At 43.2% G+C, this 18873-nt stretch overlaps 1 protein-coding gene across 2 annotated transcripts in view; it reads right to left on the bottom strand.

The window, feature by feature from the left end:
• Positions 1–18873, bottom strand: part of sorcs3 (sortilin related VPS10 domain containing receptor 3) — a 260977-nt gene that overhangs the window by 87823 nt on the left and 154281 nt on the right. For both annotated transcript variants that reach the window (XM_037254286.1, XM_037254275.1), the window contains exons 5-7: positions 9829–9902; positions 8953–9017; positions 2889–3007 (exon numbers count right to left, since the gene is read on the bottom strand). In XM_037254286.1, the coding sequence (XP_037110181.1) occupies positions 2889–3007; positions 8953–9017; positions 9829–9902 (258 nt within the window). The remainder of the gene's footprint in view (positions 1–2888; positions 3008–8952; positions 9018–9828; positions 9903–18873) is intronic.

Here is an 18873-nt window from a genome sequence, read left to right as displayed (position 1 = left end):
AATTATGAAAAATTCACATTTAAAATGATTAGCTGTTAAAATCATTTACATTATGTTTTTGTTGAATTAAAATACAAATCAATCATGAAAAGAGCTGCATCAGCAATGCATCTCTCTTCTCCATGACAGATACATATTGGATGTTTGCTGGATTAGCCAGGCGCACTCTACACAGTATTACTTTATTATTAGTTGCAGTATACTGCTTTTCCTAAGGAGTAAGGGATGTTTGTGTCAATATTTCAGCCAAGTCACTTAGTTAATTCGACCATTCGCATCAATATTGAGTCTCTTACAAAGGAAACAAAATATATTCTACAAAACATTAAATAATACAATTCTGGTATCAGACAATGCGTAGGTGGTGTTTTCACAAATCCTTGATGTGGTATGTCATGCTTTGTGCAGACTGAGTTACCATTTATTTGAGACAGAAAACGAGCATATCTTAAGGGGAAGTCCACCCAAACAAATTATTTGTAGTGATGTTAGTGCATCCCAACTAGTCAAAACACAATATTATGATTAGTGTATCTTTGTGGAATATGAATAAATCCACCTGTTTTTATCAACCTGGGGGAGGGAGCATTTTTCTACTTGCTGTCAACAGAAAATGATATCATAGTTGCCAGGTATCCAGTGACTACAACCAAACATGGCTTACCAGTTTTCTGAAGCTGAGCCGTGATAAAAAAAAATCCTATATAAAACTGGGTGTATTTTGCTGTTTAACTCATATTTCACTAGCACAATATTAATCAGAATACTATGTTCAGACAAGTACACAACATATTGTAAATAAAATTAATGTGGTTCTTCCCCTTTAATGCATTTGGTTCTATTTTCTTGTTCATATTGTTTTATATAAGTAGCAATGCCCTGGGTTGCATTGAAAGGATGCTGTTCTTGCAATGCACTTTGAGGATCCTAAAGTGGACCGGTAAATAAGCCTTAGGACAATCAATAGTCCAATTATTATTTGTTGAGGGAAACATTTAAGTTTCACAACTAAGCCTCGTGTGCTGTCTGGGAAATGTAGAGTCTTCTAAACCATCTGTCCCAGTAATTCTCTATTGGAGACACAGCAAGACGCTCAATGACAAAAGCCTATCTTGGGGTAATGGGAGACATGAAAGAAAGCTAATTAATGCTTTTGTTGGCAATTATGAAGGCTTCATTACGCTATTTGTGAGCCTGTCACCACACATTATGCCAGGTAGGCTTGTCACGAGCGAATCAATTGTACAAATAAATGCATATTTTAAGTACGACTACTAATATTGTCTCTGAAATGCTTCTTCTTTTCTTCCTGAGAGCTTTTCATCTGGCTCATCACTTGTCTGGTTTCCCTTTTCCAAATCGCTCCAACACTTATTCACTTTTGGTCCCTGGTCAGTTTACAGTTTCACAACTGCAGCACAGGCCAAATTATACCTTCACATACCTACTCACTTTCCATGATATTATATCTTATAATATTTGGTTAAGAAAATCGTTTTGGTGGAAAACCTTTAAAGCAAATGTGAAGCCAAACTTGTCTAAGTAGTTAAACCAACAGTAATGTTGTATTGACAAGTTATTCTTTGACTGCTGTAGAAAATGAACTAAAATAGACATAGACACTACAAAATAGAGCTCCAACTTTCTCGGACCTACTAGCAGAAACATATTTCGAGAACACTGCAGTAAGAGTTCTACATGCAATCAAGGGAAAGAGCAGGCGATCGATAGCAAGATAACCAGAAAGAGTATGAACTTTAAAAGGAATTGGTATGATTGATTCCCTAGCGCTCAGAGTACAATAATGTAGTTTGAGTTAGACTGAACAAAGCCACCTTCGTGATTATACTGGCATTTTCTGTTGAATAGAAATGTATGAGCCCTCGTTTACCCAGTGTCATAATACATGATAATCGTGATGTAGACGAGACGAGAATTTGCATCTGTTACTTTGAGGTTCCACCATTACCATTTCAAATATATTTGTCACATCAATCATGATTAATTGAACAAATTAGGCAGTGAAAATGTATGAGCATAGATAAATATTAAAATACTTGTGTCTTAGCCCAAAAATCTGTAAGCTCTATTTAGTTTTTAAATTAACACCATATTAAAACATTCCACATTAGGTCCAATAATTCCATGACAATTGGATTGATTTGGAGGGGCAGAAATGTATTACACTTAGATAGCGCATCTGCATTGTCACTCGAAAGTTTTGGGTTTGAATATCAGCTCTGACCTCAATGTTCTCCAAGTATTTGCATGGATTTCTCTCAATCATCTGTTTTGCTACCCAATTTAAAAATGTGGTAATTAAAGACTCAAATTAATTAAACTGCCCATATGTGTTAATTTAAGTGACAAGTGTCTATCGGTACTTTCACACCAAAAGTACCAAAAACTATTTAGAAATGTTTTACTCCTGATTTTAGAATGAGGAAATTTTATTATTTCATGAGCTTTTGTCTTCAAGCAGTGCAAGGATTTATGTATTTCAATGATCCCATGGAGCTAATTTGTAAGGTTGATAAACAATATGCCATTGATAGGCTCGCCCAGGGCAAATAGGTGACTGTGATGTCATTTTCAGGAGACTGCAAACAGCAAAATGGCCGCCCCCTGAGATGGATAAAGGGAGTTGATTTTGCTGCATAATTCATATCCCAAAAACATATTAATCCAAATGCTGTGTTTAGACAAGTGAGGCCGCATAGAACACTTTCTTGTAAAGAAATGTATACTTGTTGATTTCCACTTTTACACAATACCAGTATACATTTTGTACTGCTTTAAAGCTGTAAAAAAATGCTGGTAGGTGACTTTTGGCCTTTATTGGCATAAATAATCCACTAGCCCCCCCCAAAAGTTATTTTAATACCCACCTGTATGAATATATAGTCATCCTGAACCACCAGTGAACTGATGTCAATGTATCCAGGGAAGGGGTAGTTCCTGTTGGCTTCTGTACACATCTGCGCTCTGCAAGTGATATACTGCACGCCTGTGGATTGGAAATACAGTGAGACCTTTGTAATGTTATCATTTATACATACTGTGAAGGGAGATCTGGGAGGAGATGAGCACAACAGCTGTCAAAATTAATCTATTAATCGACACCTTTTGTAAGTTACCCGGTAATCCTTTAAAGCTTTTTTAACTTAAAATTGTCCAAATCCTCTACTGTCAGCCTGTTAACATAAATTATTCATCAATTGGTGTAGTCCAGACATGGGCCACATCCGGCCCACGGGGCCGTTTAATCCGGCCCGCCAAACCTGAATAAATTGTATTATTAAACATTTTTTTGGGTCATTTTCCCTGCAATGACTGCGTTTCCCCAGTAGATGGGGAAACGCCCGCCCGCGCATTTACTCCCGGAGGCCGTGTCAGAAAGCTCGGTGCACACTCAAGTGTGTGTATGTACTCAGGAGTACGGACCCGGCGCACTCCGTGCTCTATTTCTATCAGTGCCGAATTTCGAGTGTGGGCTGTGACGTCAGCATTCTCGTAATTCGCGCGCTGAGCTTTCAGATACAGTTTTGCGCTAAAGCCACCCACAAACCTTCCCTGGAATCCTTCCATTAAAAAGAGTGGCCCAAGGAAAAGAAAGTGCCGACTGTTTAAAAAAAGAGTGGATAATTTGGCTCGACCTACGTGTGTGAGCAGACGTTCAGCCACATGAACATCAATAAAGCCTCGTCACAGACCTGGGTTAACAGACCAACACCTCGGTCGGCTCTAGCCTAAGAATTGCCACAACAAATTTTACTCCAGACTATGATGCACTAGCAAAAAAAGGGAGACCAACAACACTGTTCCCACTGAAAATGAAGGGGAGTTTCTCAAGTTTGTTGTAAAAAGAAAATGTATTTTGAAAATAATTTGTACAAATAGCAGGGATTGAAACTAGCGAACATTCTCATTTTTAAACAATGCAGGATGCTCAAGGACATTGATGCACCACTTGTTTGCGACTAATCTTAACTTTTAAAGTTCTTAAGGCCGACTTTAAGGAAGTGTTTCCCGTTTCCTCACCTCTGTCACCAGGTGTTTGTGAGTTAAATCTCTGCTCTGATTTTCAGCTATCCATCACCGTGTTGCCATTTTGATTTCTTTATTACCGTATTGGCCCGAATATATGACGGTGTTTTTTTGCATTGAAATAAGACTGAAAAAGTGGGGGTCGTCTTACATTCGGGGTCTAGACATTATATCCATTCGCTAGATGGCGCCAGATATCTTTAAAGTGAATGCTGAACTTAACTCCCCAGGCCAATGCGAACCCCTGTCACGAAGAAGAAAAATAAAAATAGCGTTAGCACGAAGAAGAAAAATAAAAAATAGCGGTAAGAAAGAAAAAAGAAAATAAGAGAAGAGATAACGGAAAATGGGGAAACAGTAGGTTTATTTACATTTCAAAAACCAGAAGCCATTCATTTACAAATGTGATTGCACTTTAGTTTACATATTTGAATGTTCAGATATTAAGATGTGATAGTTTTTGCGTGATTTGAATGAGGCAAAATAACATGCTTTTTCTCTTGAAAAAGTCTTTTTTCAAACTTGAGTCTTGAAAAAGAGGGGGTCGTCTTATAATCAGGGTCGTCCTATATTCGGGGCAATACGGTACTTTATTTAGATGTATTCTTTCACTGATTCTTCAAGATGATGTATTTGGTCAGAATGTTTGCCGTTTGATGTGATTTCGCCTCATAAGATAAACATCTTTCGTAAATCTGACCTGCAGGCGCTGAAGTGATGCAAACTGTTATTCCCTTTCGTTCATATTGATTCGCTTTTGGGACATAATTTTCGGGGACTAAATTGAATGAATAAGTTATTTTGTCATGTTTCATGTATTTCAAGCTCATTTTTTTGTCTTTTAAATGTCCAAAGTGCCGCATACGGACCTTGAAAGACTGTGCTCCAAGCCTTTGCTGTACTGTATTTTCGTTTTTTTTTTTTGTGGTTTTATGTACACACAGAAAACCAAAACAACAGTTTTATTTTTGGTTTTTCAAACCTTTAAAACAAAAATAAAATGTCACTTTATTTTTGACCTCCTAACTTTGCTTGGGGAATGGGGGAACCTGTTCTAATTTTCTACACTAAGTATACCCCTGAGAAGACAGAAAGTCAGGCTAATACATTTTTGTAAATTGTATGGTTCCACTTACTCCCTGCAATGTGATCACTTACTCGTCATTGCTTTTGGTGCAACTATTGAGTTTTGCGACTAAGTGAGTGGTTGTTGAATGCACCCTGAGTCTACTGGAAAACGTCAGTCAGAAATTAAAAATAAAAATAGAAAAGAAACCTAAAGATGGAAATTTACTAACACAAAAGTGTCAGCTGGCTTGTGGCTCAGCCAGGAGACTCGACCCGGACCGCGTCACAACGCCCGAAGGTCATCTTGTTGCAGTAAGGAAGCCGACCGTTCGGCTTTCTGACCGTGTGAGTGGTCATTAAACGCACCTCGCACAGAACCAACATTCCCTCTAATTTTTCAAGTGTCTGTGCAAACACACAAGCTCCCTGTGCACACTGTGGACCACTGTGTGCAACATCAGATTAAATAAACAAACAAACGAACAAATACATAAACAAATAAATAAATAAATATTGTCAATGAGAACTTGAACTTGCTCGGGGTCGAATTTTATTTCGTGTGACAGCTCGTTCCTTTTCTGTCGGTCTTTTGCGCTCTCTCGCAATAATGTACCGATCCCCTGTCCCATCTTGAGTCTTTGTACAATTCCAACAGCTTTCAAATGACATTTCTGCTAAATGTGACGCTTGAGGTAGCCAAACTTCCATTCAGTCCATATTATTCCCTCCGTAAACTCGCCTGCCACTTTGGCGGGCCGTAGTTTGGACACCCCTGGTTTACACCGAACCTCAGGAGGCTGCGCAAAGTCAAGGAGGAGGCCTACAGGAGGGGCAACCGGGACCTGTTCAAGCAGACCAGAAACACACTGAACCGAGAGGTCAGGAAAGCCAGGAGGTGTTACGGGGAGAGCCTGGAGAGACACCTCTCTGCCAATCCTGATCCCTCAACAGTGTGGAAAGGTCTGCAGAGCATCACGGGCTTCAAGAAACGAACTGTCCTGTGGAGAGCCCAAGGCTTGCTAACCAGCTAAACAGGTTCTACTGCAGGTTTGATCGGTCCTCCCACACAACGGGACCTCCTGCAGCACAATCTACATACTCACCTCCCCCCACAACTGCTCTGTCCACACCTCCATCACCGTTGTCACCCACTCTCTCTCTTGCAGAGGCCGCGCCCGCATTCCAGATCCGCGAGGAGAAAGTGCGCCAGATGTTCCGGAGACAAAAGATATGGAAGGCACCGGGCCCAGACGGCGTGTCACCTTCCTGCTTGAAAGTCTGTGCTGAGCAGCTGGCACCCACCTTTGCACGGATCTTCAACCGTGGAGCTGTGTGAGGTGCCCTCGTGCTTCAAGAGCTCCATCATCGTTCCAGTGTCCAAGAAGCCCGCCATTTCAGGTTTGAATGACTATAGACCTGTCGCACTGACATCTGTGGTCATGAAATCTTTCGAGAGGATAGTGCTGAACCACCTGAAGGATGTCACGGTCCCCCTGCTTAACCCCCTCCAGTTTGCCTACCGGGCAAAAAGGTCGGTCGATGATGCGATCAACATGGGACTGCACTACATCCTACCACCTGGACACCCCAGGAACGTACGCCAGGATCCTGTTTGTGGACTTCAGCTCGGCGTTCAACACCATCGCTCCTGACATCCTCCAACAGAAGCTCATCCAGCTCGCGGTGCCTGCCTCCACCTGTCAGTGGATCACCAGCTTCCTGACCAACAGGAGACAGCGTGTGAGGCTAGGGAGCATCACATCTGACACCCGGACCACCAATACTGGAGCCCCTCAGGGGTGCGTCATCTCCCCACTGCTCTTCTCTCTCTACACCAACAATTTCTCCTCAGGTGACTCTCCTGTGAAGCTCCTGAAGTGTGCAGACGACACCACTCTCATCGGACTGATCCAGGACGGTGATGAGACTGCGTACAGACAGGAGGTGGAGCGGCTGGTCCACTGGTGCAGCCAAAACCACCTGGAGCTGAACCTGCTCAAGACCGTGGAGATGACAGTGGACTTCAGGCAAGACCCTTCACCACTTTCACCCCTCACTATCCGCAGTAATACTATTCTCTCCAACGACACCTTCAAGTTCCTGGGAACCACAATCTCTCGGGACCTGAAATGGACCGGCCACATAGACTCTGTCCGGAAGAAGGCCCAGCAGAGGCTGTACTTCCTGAGACAGCTCAAGAAGTTCAACCTGCCGCGGGAGCTGCTGAAGACCTTCTACACTGCCATCATCCAGTCTGTCCTCTGCTCCTCCATCACTGTCTGGTTTGGATCGGCCTCCAAACAAGACAAGCACAGACTGCAACGGACAATCAGGACTGCAGAAAAGATAATTGGAATCAACCTCCCATCTATCCAAGACTTGTACCTGTCCAGGACCAGGAAACGTGCAAGTAACATCTCTACAGACCCTTGTCACCCAGGTTGCAGTCTGTTTGAACTACTCCTCCCAGAGACAGCTTCTTCCCCCAGGCTGTTGCTCTGATGAACTCACACCACTCTTAGAGTCACAGAGTCATTGCTGTGCAATAACATCCTGCTCTCCACACCTTTTTTGAATTGTCTACACTGTTTGTACTATGTGTCCTCTCTGCATCCATTGCAGCCTGGTCATCTTGGAAGAGGGACCCTCCCATCTGTGGTCTCTTCTCAAGGTTTCTCATTTCCCCTAGCTGGAGTTTTGAGTTTTTCCTTGCCCTCTTGAGAATTTAAGATCAGGGGATGTTTGAGAATATTTGCCATTTTTCACATGTCCTGAGTGTTGTTAGTCACCTAAATGTTGAACTGAGGTTGTGATTTACCGAAGTCAAATTCCTTGTTTGACACGCTCAAACATGGCGAATAAAAACTCTTGAATCTTGAAAACTCTTGAATCTTGAAAGAAGTGTGTTCTTTATGTTTTTGTTGAAAACAAGCTGTCACTGTCTGCCACACGGCAACGTCTTCCGCCTTTTACTCAATGTGTGCGTGCTCCTGCAGCAGGGAATTTTAACGGATGCCTACTTTGTCACAACACCGGCCATACTCCCTCGTGAGCATTCCATGCCATCCTTCTTTATAATTTCAAGTTTCATATCGATGGTCTTAGGAGACATACTCAACTACACAACTTGTTTTTCACACTGTTAACGTGCCGAGTCAAACAGGGAATGGCCAAGTAAAGGAGACAAGGGCTAGGGTGCCGGTTCGGAAGTTAAAATTTGGTTCATAAGTGGATGCAAAAAATTGTCGAGGCTCCGGTTTGTATCTCGAGAAGTTCATAAGTACAGGCATTCTTAAGTTGAGGTACCACTGTATCCGTGGTCAAAGAATGGTAAAGGATAACAAAAAGCCTAAAGTTTGATTGTGATGCTAAATTCTAATGTAACCAGTTCCAGCAAATCTTATTTTAAATCTTGACTTTAGAAATGCATTCAAAGTTTTGTATACTACCAATCAAGTAAGGAAATAAATTGCATTTCTGCATGTACGCGATTGGCTGTTGCATTTGGACTTTTTCTTTATCTAATGCCTTCTTTTTTTTTGGTGGGCTCAAATAAGCACTTGAATTCCATAGTGAATAAATGCCACAAATGAAATCACAGCCTGTCTGTTATACAGGCGTGCAACAGTGCTGATATTACAATTACAAGATTGCAATGTTTCACACTTGCAGAAACATATGCACCAATGTCGGAATTTGGTGCCTGCTGTTAGGGAGTGCAGAAGACAATATTAACAAAGAAAAATGCACTGGGATTATTTTCAAAGCAAGTCTTATAGTTGTTGCCATGGAAAATATTTTTGTATTATTAGTGATGCATGTGTAGCATAAACTCACTTCCATCTGGCGTGTGGGCCTCCATGTGGACAAGATCTGACTCCTTGTCTAGACCGGGAACAGACCTGGGAGAAGATGACAGATCACAGGACTGTTTGACACAAGATGGTAATGAATAAAGGGCTATGCAAACTCACCAACTGCGTGCGTGCGTGTGCGTGAGTGTGTGTGGGTGTATGGGTGGGGGGGGTCTTTTCATTGGAATGAAGAACACAAGACTGTAGTCTAGATTAGTCTGAATACAACTATATTATTATCTCAATAATTCTAGACCCGCTTGCCTCCAATAAAATGCAACAGTATAAAGCATTGATTACCAACCAGTGTGTCATAGTGCATTACAGTAGTATGCAGTTGGAAATCATCAGGTGTGCCACGGAACATTGTCCAAATTCAAATTCTTCATTTACTACAAAATAATATCTTTGGTCAATTGTCTTTGCCAGTTGTATCAGCCATACAGGTAGAACAAATCGATGCTCTTCCATTGTATGGTAAAAGGGTAATATATTAATCAGTCTGTCAAGGAACGCCACCTTAGTAAGGGAAGCTTTTTACATAAAAAAAAAAAAATAAATTCAGTTTTACAAAGACTTTTTGAGAAATTTTTGTTTGGTGGCATAACTACTGTCGGATGTTTTTAAATTTTAATACAGTAAATGCCTGGGCTTAATAAATGTTGGCTTAAACACTGGTATAAAGGAAAAAAACAAATTCAGATATGTTTGGGTGACAAAGGAGTGCCAAACTGACTGTTAATATCCTAAGCAAAGTCACACAGAACACAAGCAAAGGCTTCAGCAGTTCTGCATAAGCAGACTTTTGAAGGAGAGGAATGGAAAAGAATAAAGTGAAGATATCTAAAGATTAACTTACCAGTAGAATCTAGTGGGGGTAACATGTTCATGAACAAGCTGCCATTTCCTCCCAAAGTTTAATGAGCTGTAGAGCTGTAGATATGTGACAAAAAATATATAATGTTAGTTACATAAATGTATGGAACCTGGCCTCAAATTGGAATAGCTAATTTAGAAATTAAAGTAACATCCAGTCATGGTCAGTTGATTCCAGAATAGAGGTTAGTCTGGGGTTACAAACCATTATCAGGCAATAGCACTGACTTGCTATCATCATTAAAAACTGCCTATTCAAGCGTGCATACAGTCATAGATATAGTATTTTGCTCCCCCTCGACAAAGAGAGGGAGAGGAGTACATAATATTAATAATAATTAAGAACTGAAACACAGCCACTTAACATAATGTTTGTAAATCCATATACTTTAGATCAATGTTCTATGTCAGTGCTTCTCAATTATTTTCTGTTTTGCCTCCTCAGGAAGAAGTACATATTTCATGCCACCGCCCCCGCCCCCAACTCTCCTCAGCGTCTATAAATAGTATCATTTGTCCATCAAATTTAATAAGTACTCCTTTGAATAACATTGTATCCTCATTAACATGTCCCTGGGGTAACCACGCCCCCCGTTGAGAAGGACTGTTCTAAGCAAATATGCATCTGCTTAGAAAGGGCTTTAAAAACGAGGTCTACATATCGTACAGTTAGAGGTGTATCTATTGAGGATTAAAAAGGGGCAATGATTGTTTATAGTGACTAGTGTATAAAGCCAAAGATACCTTTATTTGTTCAGCCTGAACAAAACCACATGATAATATTCTTAGTATCACTTGTTACTCAAGGATGTTGACATCTGTAATGTTGTTTATTGTACATGCATTTTGCACACGCACAATGTCAGGTCGCTGCAGGGTTTTAGTACCACTAGGGAAAGGGAATCACTTGAAAATACAAACAAAAATGGGAACATACCAGTGTAACTTGGAATTGGGTTCTTAACTATGCAGATTATTTCTTAGTAACATTACATTCCAAATACAAGTTTTATTCAAAATAGCGGTTTTATTGACTTTTACCCTGTTTCTTATGAGTCTTTGTTTTTTTGTTTATGGGTAAAAAAAAACAAAAAAAACAACAACACCTCTCACTAGTACCAGTTTTCATTATACGTAGTATATCCATTGCTATACTGGTACTCAGAGTACCACCCACCCAAAACAGAATGTTTGACCTTTCAGTCCCATGAAACAGTATGAAAGTGGTCATTCAGTATTGGGAAGTTCTTTATGTCGTAAACTATCAGCTCATTGATTGAGTCAAACAAACAGTGAGGGCTTTTGAGAGATGTGAGGAGACAAGTGTTTTCTTTCCAATTTTCTTCGAGGTCAAGGAATGGATTCAATGTTAGCTGGAAGCACACCTTTGTCAAGAATTTTGTGAAGTTGAAGTGAAATACACGGCAACCCATGGGCATCTGATGTGTCCTGAGTTGGCGCTCTGATTCTTCCACCTTCTGTTTAAAAAGGTCCCCCGCTGGAGCATTCGAGTTGACGTAACATCGAGGCAAGCAGGATACGTACGTCATCTCTTTGGACAGTGACATATGGACCAGCAGGCACAGCCTCTCCCTGCTCTGTTCATCAGTTCATTGACATCTTGGATTTTAAAACCTCTAAGCTGTCACACAGTATGCTTCATAATTTCCCACTCTCACGAATAAATCAAATACATGGTCACTCAGCTGCCACAAGAGCCGAGGGATTTGGTGACCCACTTGATTGGAAATGTTTATTTAGACATGAAAACATGTTTTATTTTTAAGTCTCATTTAATTGTTATCTTGGTAGGACGCACAAGGTTCTGTATCACTTTTCTTGAAAGGCAGACTTCCTTTTCTTCTCTCCTCAAATACTGTAGTGAAATTAAGTAAATAGTAAATATTGTACGGCGGCACGTTTAGCACGCTGCTTCACAGCTCAGAGGTGCAGGGTTCAATTCCAGTTCTGGCCTTCTTGTGTGGAGTTTGCATGTTCTCCCCGTGCCTGCGTGGGTTTCCTCTGGTTGCTCCGATTTTCTCACACATTCCAAAACCATGCATATAATGCATACCACCTTTTTGCTTCCTTCTCATGTGAGTCACTGGCATCGCTGCACTCCTTATGCAAATTGTTCTAATAGTGTACAATATCCTTCAACATGATCAACGCAGCACACCACACACTTCACATCTGTCACTGACAATAAATCTTGTCCCCCAAAACAGAAGTCTTACGCGATCAAAAATGACATGTCATGACTGACCCGTGAGAGACTGGGAGTGCCATCGGGCATCCAGATTGCCAAAAAGAAAAAAAAAAAAAAAGAGAAGCGAGTCTCGCTGTTCATGTCTTGGATCACTGCCATAGATTTTTTTTGCCAACCTGTCACAATGTAATTTCTACTGTTTTGATAATTAGATGACACATAATGTGTACAAAATATCAGTCAGGTGGTGCTCTTCTTCTGAAACAGTGTTCTTTCGAATCTTGAGCAACAAAGTAAAATGTGATAAAAATATTAATAGTAGTATTGGCACATTCAGTTTTTGTTCATTCTTTCTTTCTCATTTTATGTAAAACCAAAGTAAAGCAGATAAAATGATGGAGTCGTACAAATAGAATATACTGTATGTCACATAGTCACAGGGCGATGATTTCAATTTAGTTTAAGTTCATGCGTACCGATCACTTACACATATTCTACAGTACATTGCAATGAGTGCTCAAATGCATGACACAAAGGATTTCTCACATTTTGGTTCATAAAGAATTCGGATTAGAGGTTATTGGATTTATTAGTCCTGCAGGGATTAAGTCATACAGTTTATTAATGTATTTTATGCATTGGTCTGCATTTGATTTGCCTTCACAACCTTTACAGCAAAAAAAATACACAGGATTTGAGTTAGATCATACACAGGTGGAATGAGAAATTGTTTCATTTTAAGACTAGTCTCTCGGAGTGAATCTTGGGTACGAATCACACAAGGCTAATGACAGTTTCGATTTAATCTTAAAGTGGTTTTCTGAAAATATTTAGATGCAAGTGTGTGCTAATACTTTAAACAAATTAGGTTGAGCATCTTTGCATAAGATGATGAATTAATGCTTGAAATAAATTAGGTTGAGCATTTTTGCATGAGATGAAAAATAAACGAGTTGTGATCAAATGAGTTTTCTGCACCTCTACTTCCTTTGAATCCATTGAGAAAATCAACATGTAGGGGTTGCAGTGATGTGGACATTTCCCTGTGGCGCAGAGTGATACACGGTTTCAAAAAAAGCACAATCTGCTCACACGTACTCAGTAAATCGCTAACCCTGTTGCTTGCTTCCTGCTACTTTTCAACTGTGAGAATTCAGCTCCGTCTTTTAAATAAAACAATTTTCACACAGTGCTAACTAGGATACAAATCATAAATTTCTTTAGCTCACATCATTAGCAAAAGTTCTACAAAGAAAATGGTAAACACAGACAGAAACATTCATTGAACACACACCAAAAAAAAAAAAGCAACCAATTTGTGACAGGATGTCTCTGCAGGAGTTTTTATTTATTTATTTATCAGCAGCATCATTAGGTCTCATGGGATTTCCATGGTACGTATTGCAGACATGCTGTTCTCTACCAGTAGTCAGTATGCTCTATTTTGCAGTGATAATAAGACATATATGGCTTCTGATTGTGCAGAAAACAAGGAGGTAAAATGTCAGTACCCCTGCATCTATTTCATAGTTTGTTGTGTTCATTGCAAATTGTAAAGGTCAAACACTGAAATGAAGAACCATGTTCACAGTGCTAATGTTTCAGATTTTAGCAATGTTTGCTAACCAACTAAAAGTGACCTACAGTATGTGCCAGTTGACTGTCTTGCATTTACAATGAATTAAATATGTTTTGTCTGACAATCTGAAACTGCTCCAACACTGAAAATATAACTGATGCTTCCTAAAATTGGAACGATACATTAAGTGTCCTCATAAGTTTGAGTGATTGTAACATCATGGCTTTGTTTTTGTGAATTGTCAGGCTCGTGCATGAAAGAGGCAAAACATATCTCTTGCATGATAGATTGTTATGTCAAAGGCAAATAGTGATTTTTATCACTTGTACTTAAATTGAAAATAAGAACAAAATTCCGTGGTGTGCACGATTAAACTGCTTTTGTTGGCATAATCTTGACATGAGCACGCAAAAGGACATCTGGTTTGCTATGATTAATGATGCACACACAGTACGCAGAAGTTAGATTAATACGATGGAGAGAGGGTAACTTGGGAATGAGAGGGATTGCTTGTTGCCAAAACGGTTTTGTTATTGATAGAATAGAGTTGTGGGGGCAGTCAGGCTGGGGCAGGTGGGTAATGTGAACACAGGGCCAAAGAAGAAAGATATTTTTTTTTCCACTCTTTGCTATGGGCAACGTTCTTGTCACGCTTTACCAATTCAAAAGGGTTGTCAATAAAGCTCACGCAATGCTAACAGTATTGACAAAAATGACAGTCAACTTCAAAAGCACAATGTTAAGATGGAAAACAAACTGCTGCTTACTTTAGATTCTAGTATGTGTGGGAATTATTATTATTATTTTTCCATGGAAGAACAAGTATCATCAAAGTATTTTCTCATGTCATGGAAACGTGAACCACAACTGGAGGTAAGCCAAACCTGAGAACACGGGAAACCAACCTGTCATGACATTATACTATATGCATGTGCAAAATATGAAATTCTGTATCACGAAATTGTGCCTTTAAAGACAGTATGTAAAATATACTATGTAAATATGAAAAATTATGTAAAATAAGCATTGTAGTTGTGACAATTTTAGGTTTTGTCATCAGTGGTAATGTAATCACTACAACTATAGGTAATGCTCTATTTAAGGCACATTATTGTTGGATGCACCTAAAGGAAGTCAGGATAAAAAGCTGGTACAGTAATCCCTCATTACATCGCGGTTCATTTATCATTTATCGTGTGTTATTATTATTCATCTTTAATTAGCTGTGTATGCTTATTCATATGCATGCATGTGACGGAAGTTTACTAAAATAGACGTTTCCTTTTTTATTTTGCATGTATAATCTTTACATTCATCCCATATGTGAATGTTAAAAAGAAATAAAAACTTTGTTTTTTCATGCAGGAGGTGGAAAAATGATAATTGAAGTAAAGTAATTTTTCTAAAATCCTTTTAAAAAGAGATTAACGATCCATCCATCCATCTTCTTCCGCTTATCCGGGGTCGGGTCGCGGGGGCAGCAGCTTCAGGAGGGACTCCCAGACTTCCCTCTCCCCAGCTACTTCATCTAGCTCAGTGGTTCCCAAACTTTTGCAGGCTGGCGCCCCCTTTGGCTCCCCAGTGAATTCCTAGCGCCCCCCCCCCCCCAAGGACCGGCATTTATATAAATAAATAATACATTTATATAAATAAATAAATAATACATTTATAATATAATTACCATTACGTTGAATTAGTGGGAGCACTGAGTTTGTTTCTCAGAAACGAGCCGGTCCCATCTAGACGTAATCGGAGACAATGACACCCGAAGTGATTTAAGGTTTGTCTTTTATTGCAGGATGCTTGGTCTCCATGTGTTGAAGCAGTTTTGAATGCTTCACTGCCTGGTTAGTTAGCCTGTCGCCACATATTAGCTTTGCGAGCTCGACTGGGGAAACATGTCACGTGACCGGGACGAGTGTCTTGACCTGAATTAATTGATCATCGATAAAAAAAAAAATTCTGTGCGGCTTGGCGGCCCGGTACCAAGTGACCCACAGACCGGTACCGGTCCGCGGCCCGGTGGTTGGGGACCACTGCCCTAACCAGCTCAACACAACACAACACGGCGCGTTCTGGCGAGTCCCCAATTTCATGTTGACTTGAACTCAAGACCGCCAGAATGCGGTTTTTATTATAAGATAAAATTCTGAACATTACAAGCTTGAAATTACAAACCTGAGCTTTTGCTTTTGTAGTCTATGCTGTCGGATCTGACTGGGCCAGAGCGGCGTGATGTGTACAAATCGACTGCCGCCGCCCTACCGCCCCCCTACCGCCCCTTTCTTCCTCACCGCCCCCCCAGATCTTTCCACCGCCCCCAGGGGGGCGGTACCGCCCACTTTGGGAACCACTGATCTAGCTCATCCCGGGGGATCCCAAGGCGTTCCCAGGCCAGCCGAGAGACATAGTCTCTCCAGCGCGTCCTGGGTCGTCCCCGGGGTCTCCTACCGGTGGGACATGCCCGGAACACCTCCCCAGGGAGGCGTCCAGGAGGCATCCTGATGAGATGCCCGAGCCACCTCATCTGGCTCCTCTCAACGTGGAGGAGTAGCGACTCTACTCCGAGTCTCTCCCGGATGACCGAACTTCTCACCCTATCTCTAAGGGAGAGCCCGGACATCCTGCGGAGAAAACTCATTTCGGCCGCTTGTATCCGGGATCTCGTTCTTTCGGTCACGACCCATAGCTCGTGACCATAGGTGAGGGTAGGAGCGTAAATCGACCGGTAAATTGAGAGCTTTGCCTTTTGGCTCAGCTCTCTCTTTACCACGACGGACCGGTACAGAGTCCGCATTACTGCCGACGCTGCACCGATCCGCCTGTCGATCTCACGCTCCATCCTCCCCTCACTCGTGAACAAGACCCCAAGATACTTAAACTCCTCCACTTGGGGCAGGATCTCATCCCCGATCCGGAGAGGGCATTCCACCCTTTTCCGATCGAGGACCATGGACTCGGATTTGGAGGTGCTGACCCTCATCCCGACCGCTTCACACTCGGCTGCGAACCGCTCCAGTGAGAGCTGGAGATCACGGCCTGAAGAAGCCAACAGCACAACGTCGTCTGCAAAAAGCAGAGACGCGATGCTGAGGTCCCCAAACCGGACACCCTCAACGCCTCGGCTGCACCTAGAAATTCTGTCCATAAAAATTATGAACAGAATCGGTGACAAAGGGCAGCCTTGGCGGAGTCCAACCCTCACTGGGAACGAATCCGACTTACTGCCGGAAATGCGGACCACACTCTGGCATCGGTGATACAGGGACCGAACCGCCCTTATCAGTTGGCTCGGTACCCCGTACTCCCGAAGCACCCCCCACAGAACCTCCCGAGGGACACGGTCGAACGCCTTCTCCAAGTCCACAAAACACATGTGGACTGGTTGGGCGAACTCCCATGCACCCTCGAGGATCCTGTTGAGGGTGAAGAGCTGGTCCACTGTTCCACGGCCAGGACGAAAGCCACACTGTTCCTCCTGAATCCGAGGTTCGACCTCCCGACGGACCCTCCTCTCCAGCACCCCTGAATAGACCTTACCAGGGAGGCTGAGGAGTGTAATTCCCCTGTAATTGGAACACACCCTCCGGTCCCCCTTCTTAAAGAGGGGAACCACCACCCCAGTCTGCCAATCCAGAGGCACTGTCCCCGATGTCCACGCGATGCTGTAGAGACGTGTCAGCCATGACAGCCCCACAACATCCAGAGCCCTTAAGAAATCCGGGCGGATCTCATCCACCCCCGGGGCCTTGCCACCGAGGAGTTTTTTAACTACCTCAGTGACTTCAACCCCAGAGATTGGAGAGTCCGCCTCAGAGTCCCCAGGCCCTGCTTCCACAATGGAAGGCGTGTCGGTGGAATTGAGGAGGTCTTCGAAGTATTCTCCCCACCGACACACGACGTCCCGAGTCGAGGTCAGCAGCACGCCATCTCCACTGTAAACAGTGTTGACGTTGCACTGCTTCCCCCTCCTGAGACGCCGGATGGTGTACCAGAATTTCCTCGAAGCCGTCCGGAAGTCATTCTCCATGGCCTCGCCGAACTCCTCCCACGCCCGGGTTTTTGCCTCAGCAACCGCCGAAGCCGCGTTCCGCTTGGCCACCCGGTACCTGTCAGCTGCCTCCGGAGTCCCGCAGGCCAAAACGGCCCGATAGGACTCCTTCTTCAGCTTGACGGCATCCCTTACCGCCAGTGTCCACCAGCGGGTTCGGGGATTGCCGCCATGACAGGCACCAATGACCTTACGGCCACAGCTCCGGTCGGCCGCCTCAACAATGGAGGCGCGGAACAAGGTCCACTCGGACTCAATGTCCCCCGCCTCCCCCGGGACGTGGGAAAAGCTCTGCCGGAGGTGGGAGTTGAAGCTCTTCCTGACAGGGGATTCCGCCAGACGTTCCCAGCAGACCCTCACAGAACGTTTGGGTCTGCCAGGTCGGACCGGCATCTTCCCCCACCATCGGAGCCAACCCACCACCAGGTGGTGATCAGTTGACAGCTCCGCCCCTCTCTTCGCCCGAGTGTCCAAAACATGCGGCCGCAAATCCGATGACACGACTACAAAGTCGATCATCGAACTGCGGCCTAGGGTGTCCTGGTGCCAAGTGCACACATGGACACCCTTATGTTTGAACATGGTGTTCATTATTGAAAATCCGTGTCGAGCACAGAAGTCCAACAATAGAACACCGCTCGGGTTCAGATCGGGGGGGGCCGTTCCTCCCAATCACGCCCTTCCAGGTCTCACTGTCATTGCCCACGTGAGCATTGAAGTCACCCAGTAGAACGACAGAGTCCCCAGAAGGAGCGCTCTCCAGCACTTCCTCCAGGGACTCCAAGAAGGGTGGGTACTCTGAGCTGCCGTTTGGTGCATAGACACAAACAACAGTCAGGACCCGTCCCCCCACCCGAAGGCGGAGGGAGGCTACCCTCTCGTTCACCGGGGTGAACCCCAATGTGCAGGCGCCCAGCCGGGGGGCAATAAGTATACCCACACCTGCTCGACGCCTCTCACCGTGGGCAACTCCAGAGTGGAAGAGAGTCCAGCCCCTCTCGAGAGGGCTTGTACCGGAACCCAAACTGTGCGTGGAGGCAAGTCCGACTATATCTAGTCGGAACTTTTCTGCCTCGCACACCAGCTCGGGCTCCTTTCCAGCCAGAGAGGTGACATTCCATGTCCCAAGAGCCAGCTTCTGCAGCCGGGGATCAGACCGCCAAGGTCCCTGCCTTTGGCCGCCGCCCAG

This window comes from Syngnathus acus, chromosome 1 (genome assembly GCF_901709675.1).
Source record: "Syngnathus acus chromosome 1, fSynAcu1.2, whole genome shotgun sequence".
Taxonomy (NCBI): domain Eukaryota; kingdom Metazoa; phylum Chordata; class Actinopteri; order Syngnathiformes; family Syngnathidae; genus Syngnathus; species Syngnathus acus.
The sequence above is the reverse complement of the archived record's forward strand: the minus strand, read 5'-3'. Positions and strand labels throughout refer to the sequence as shown.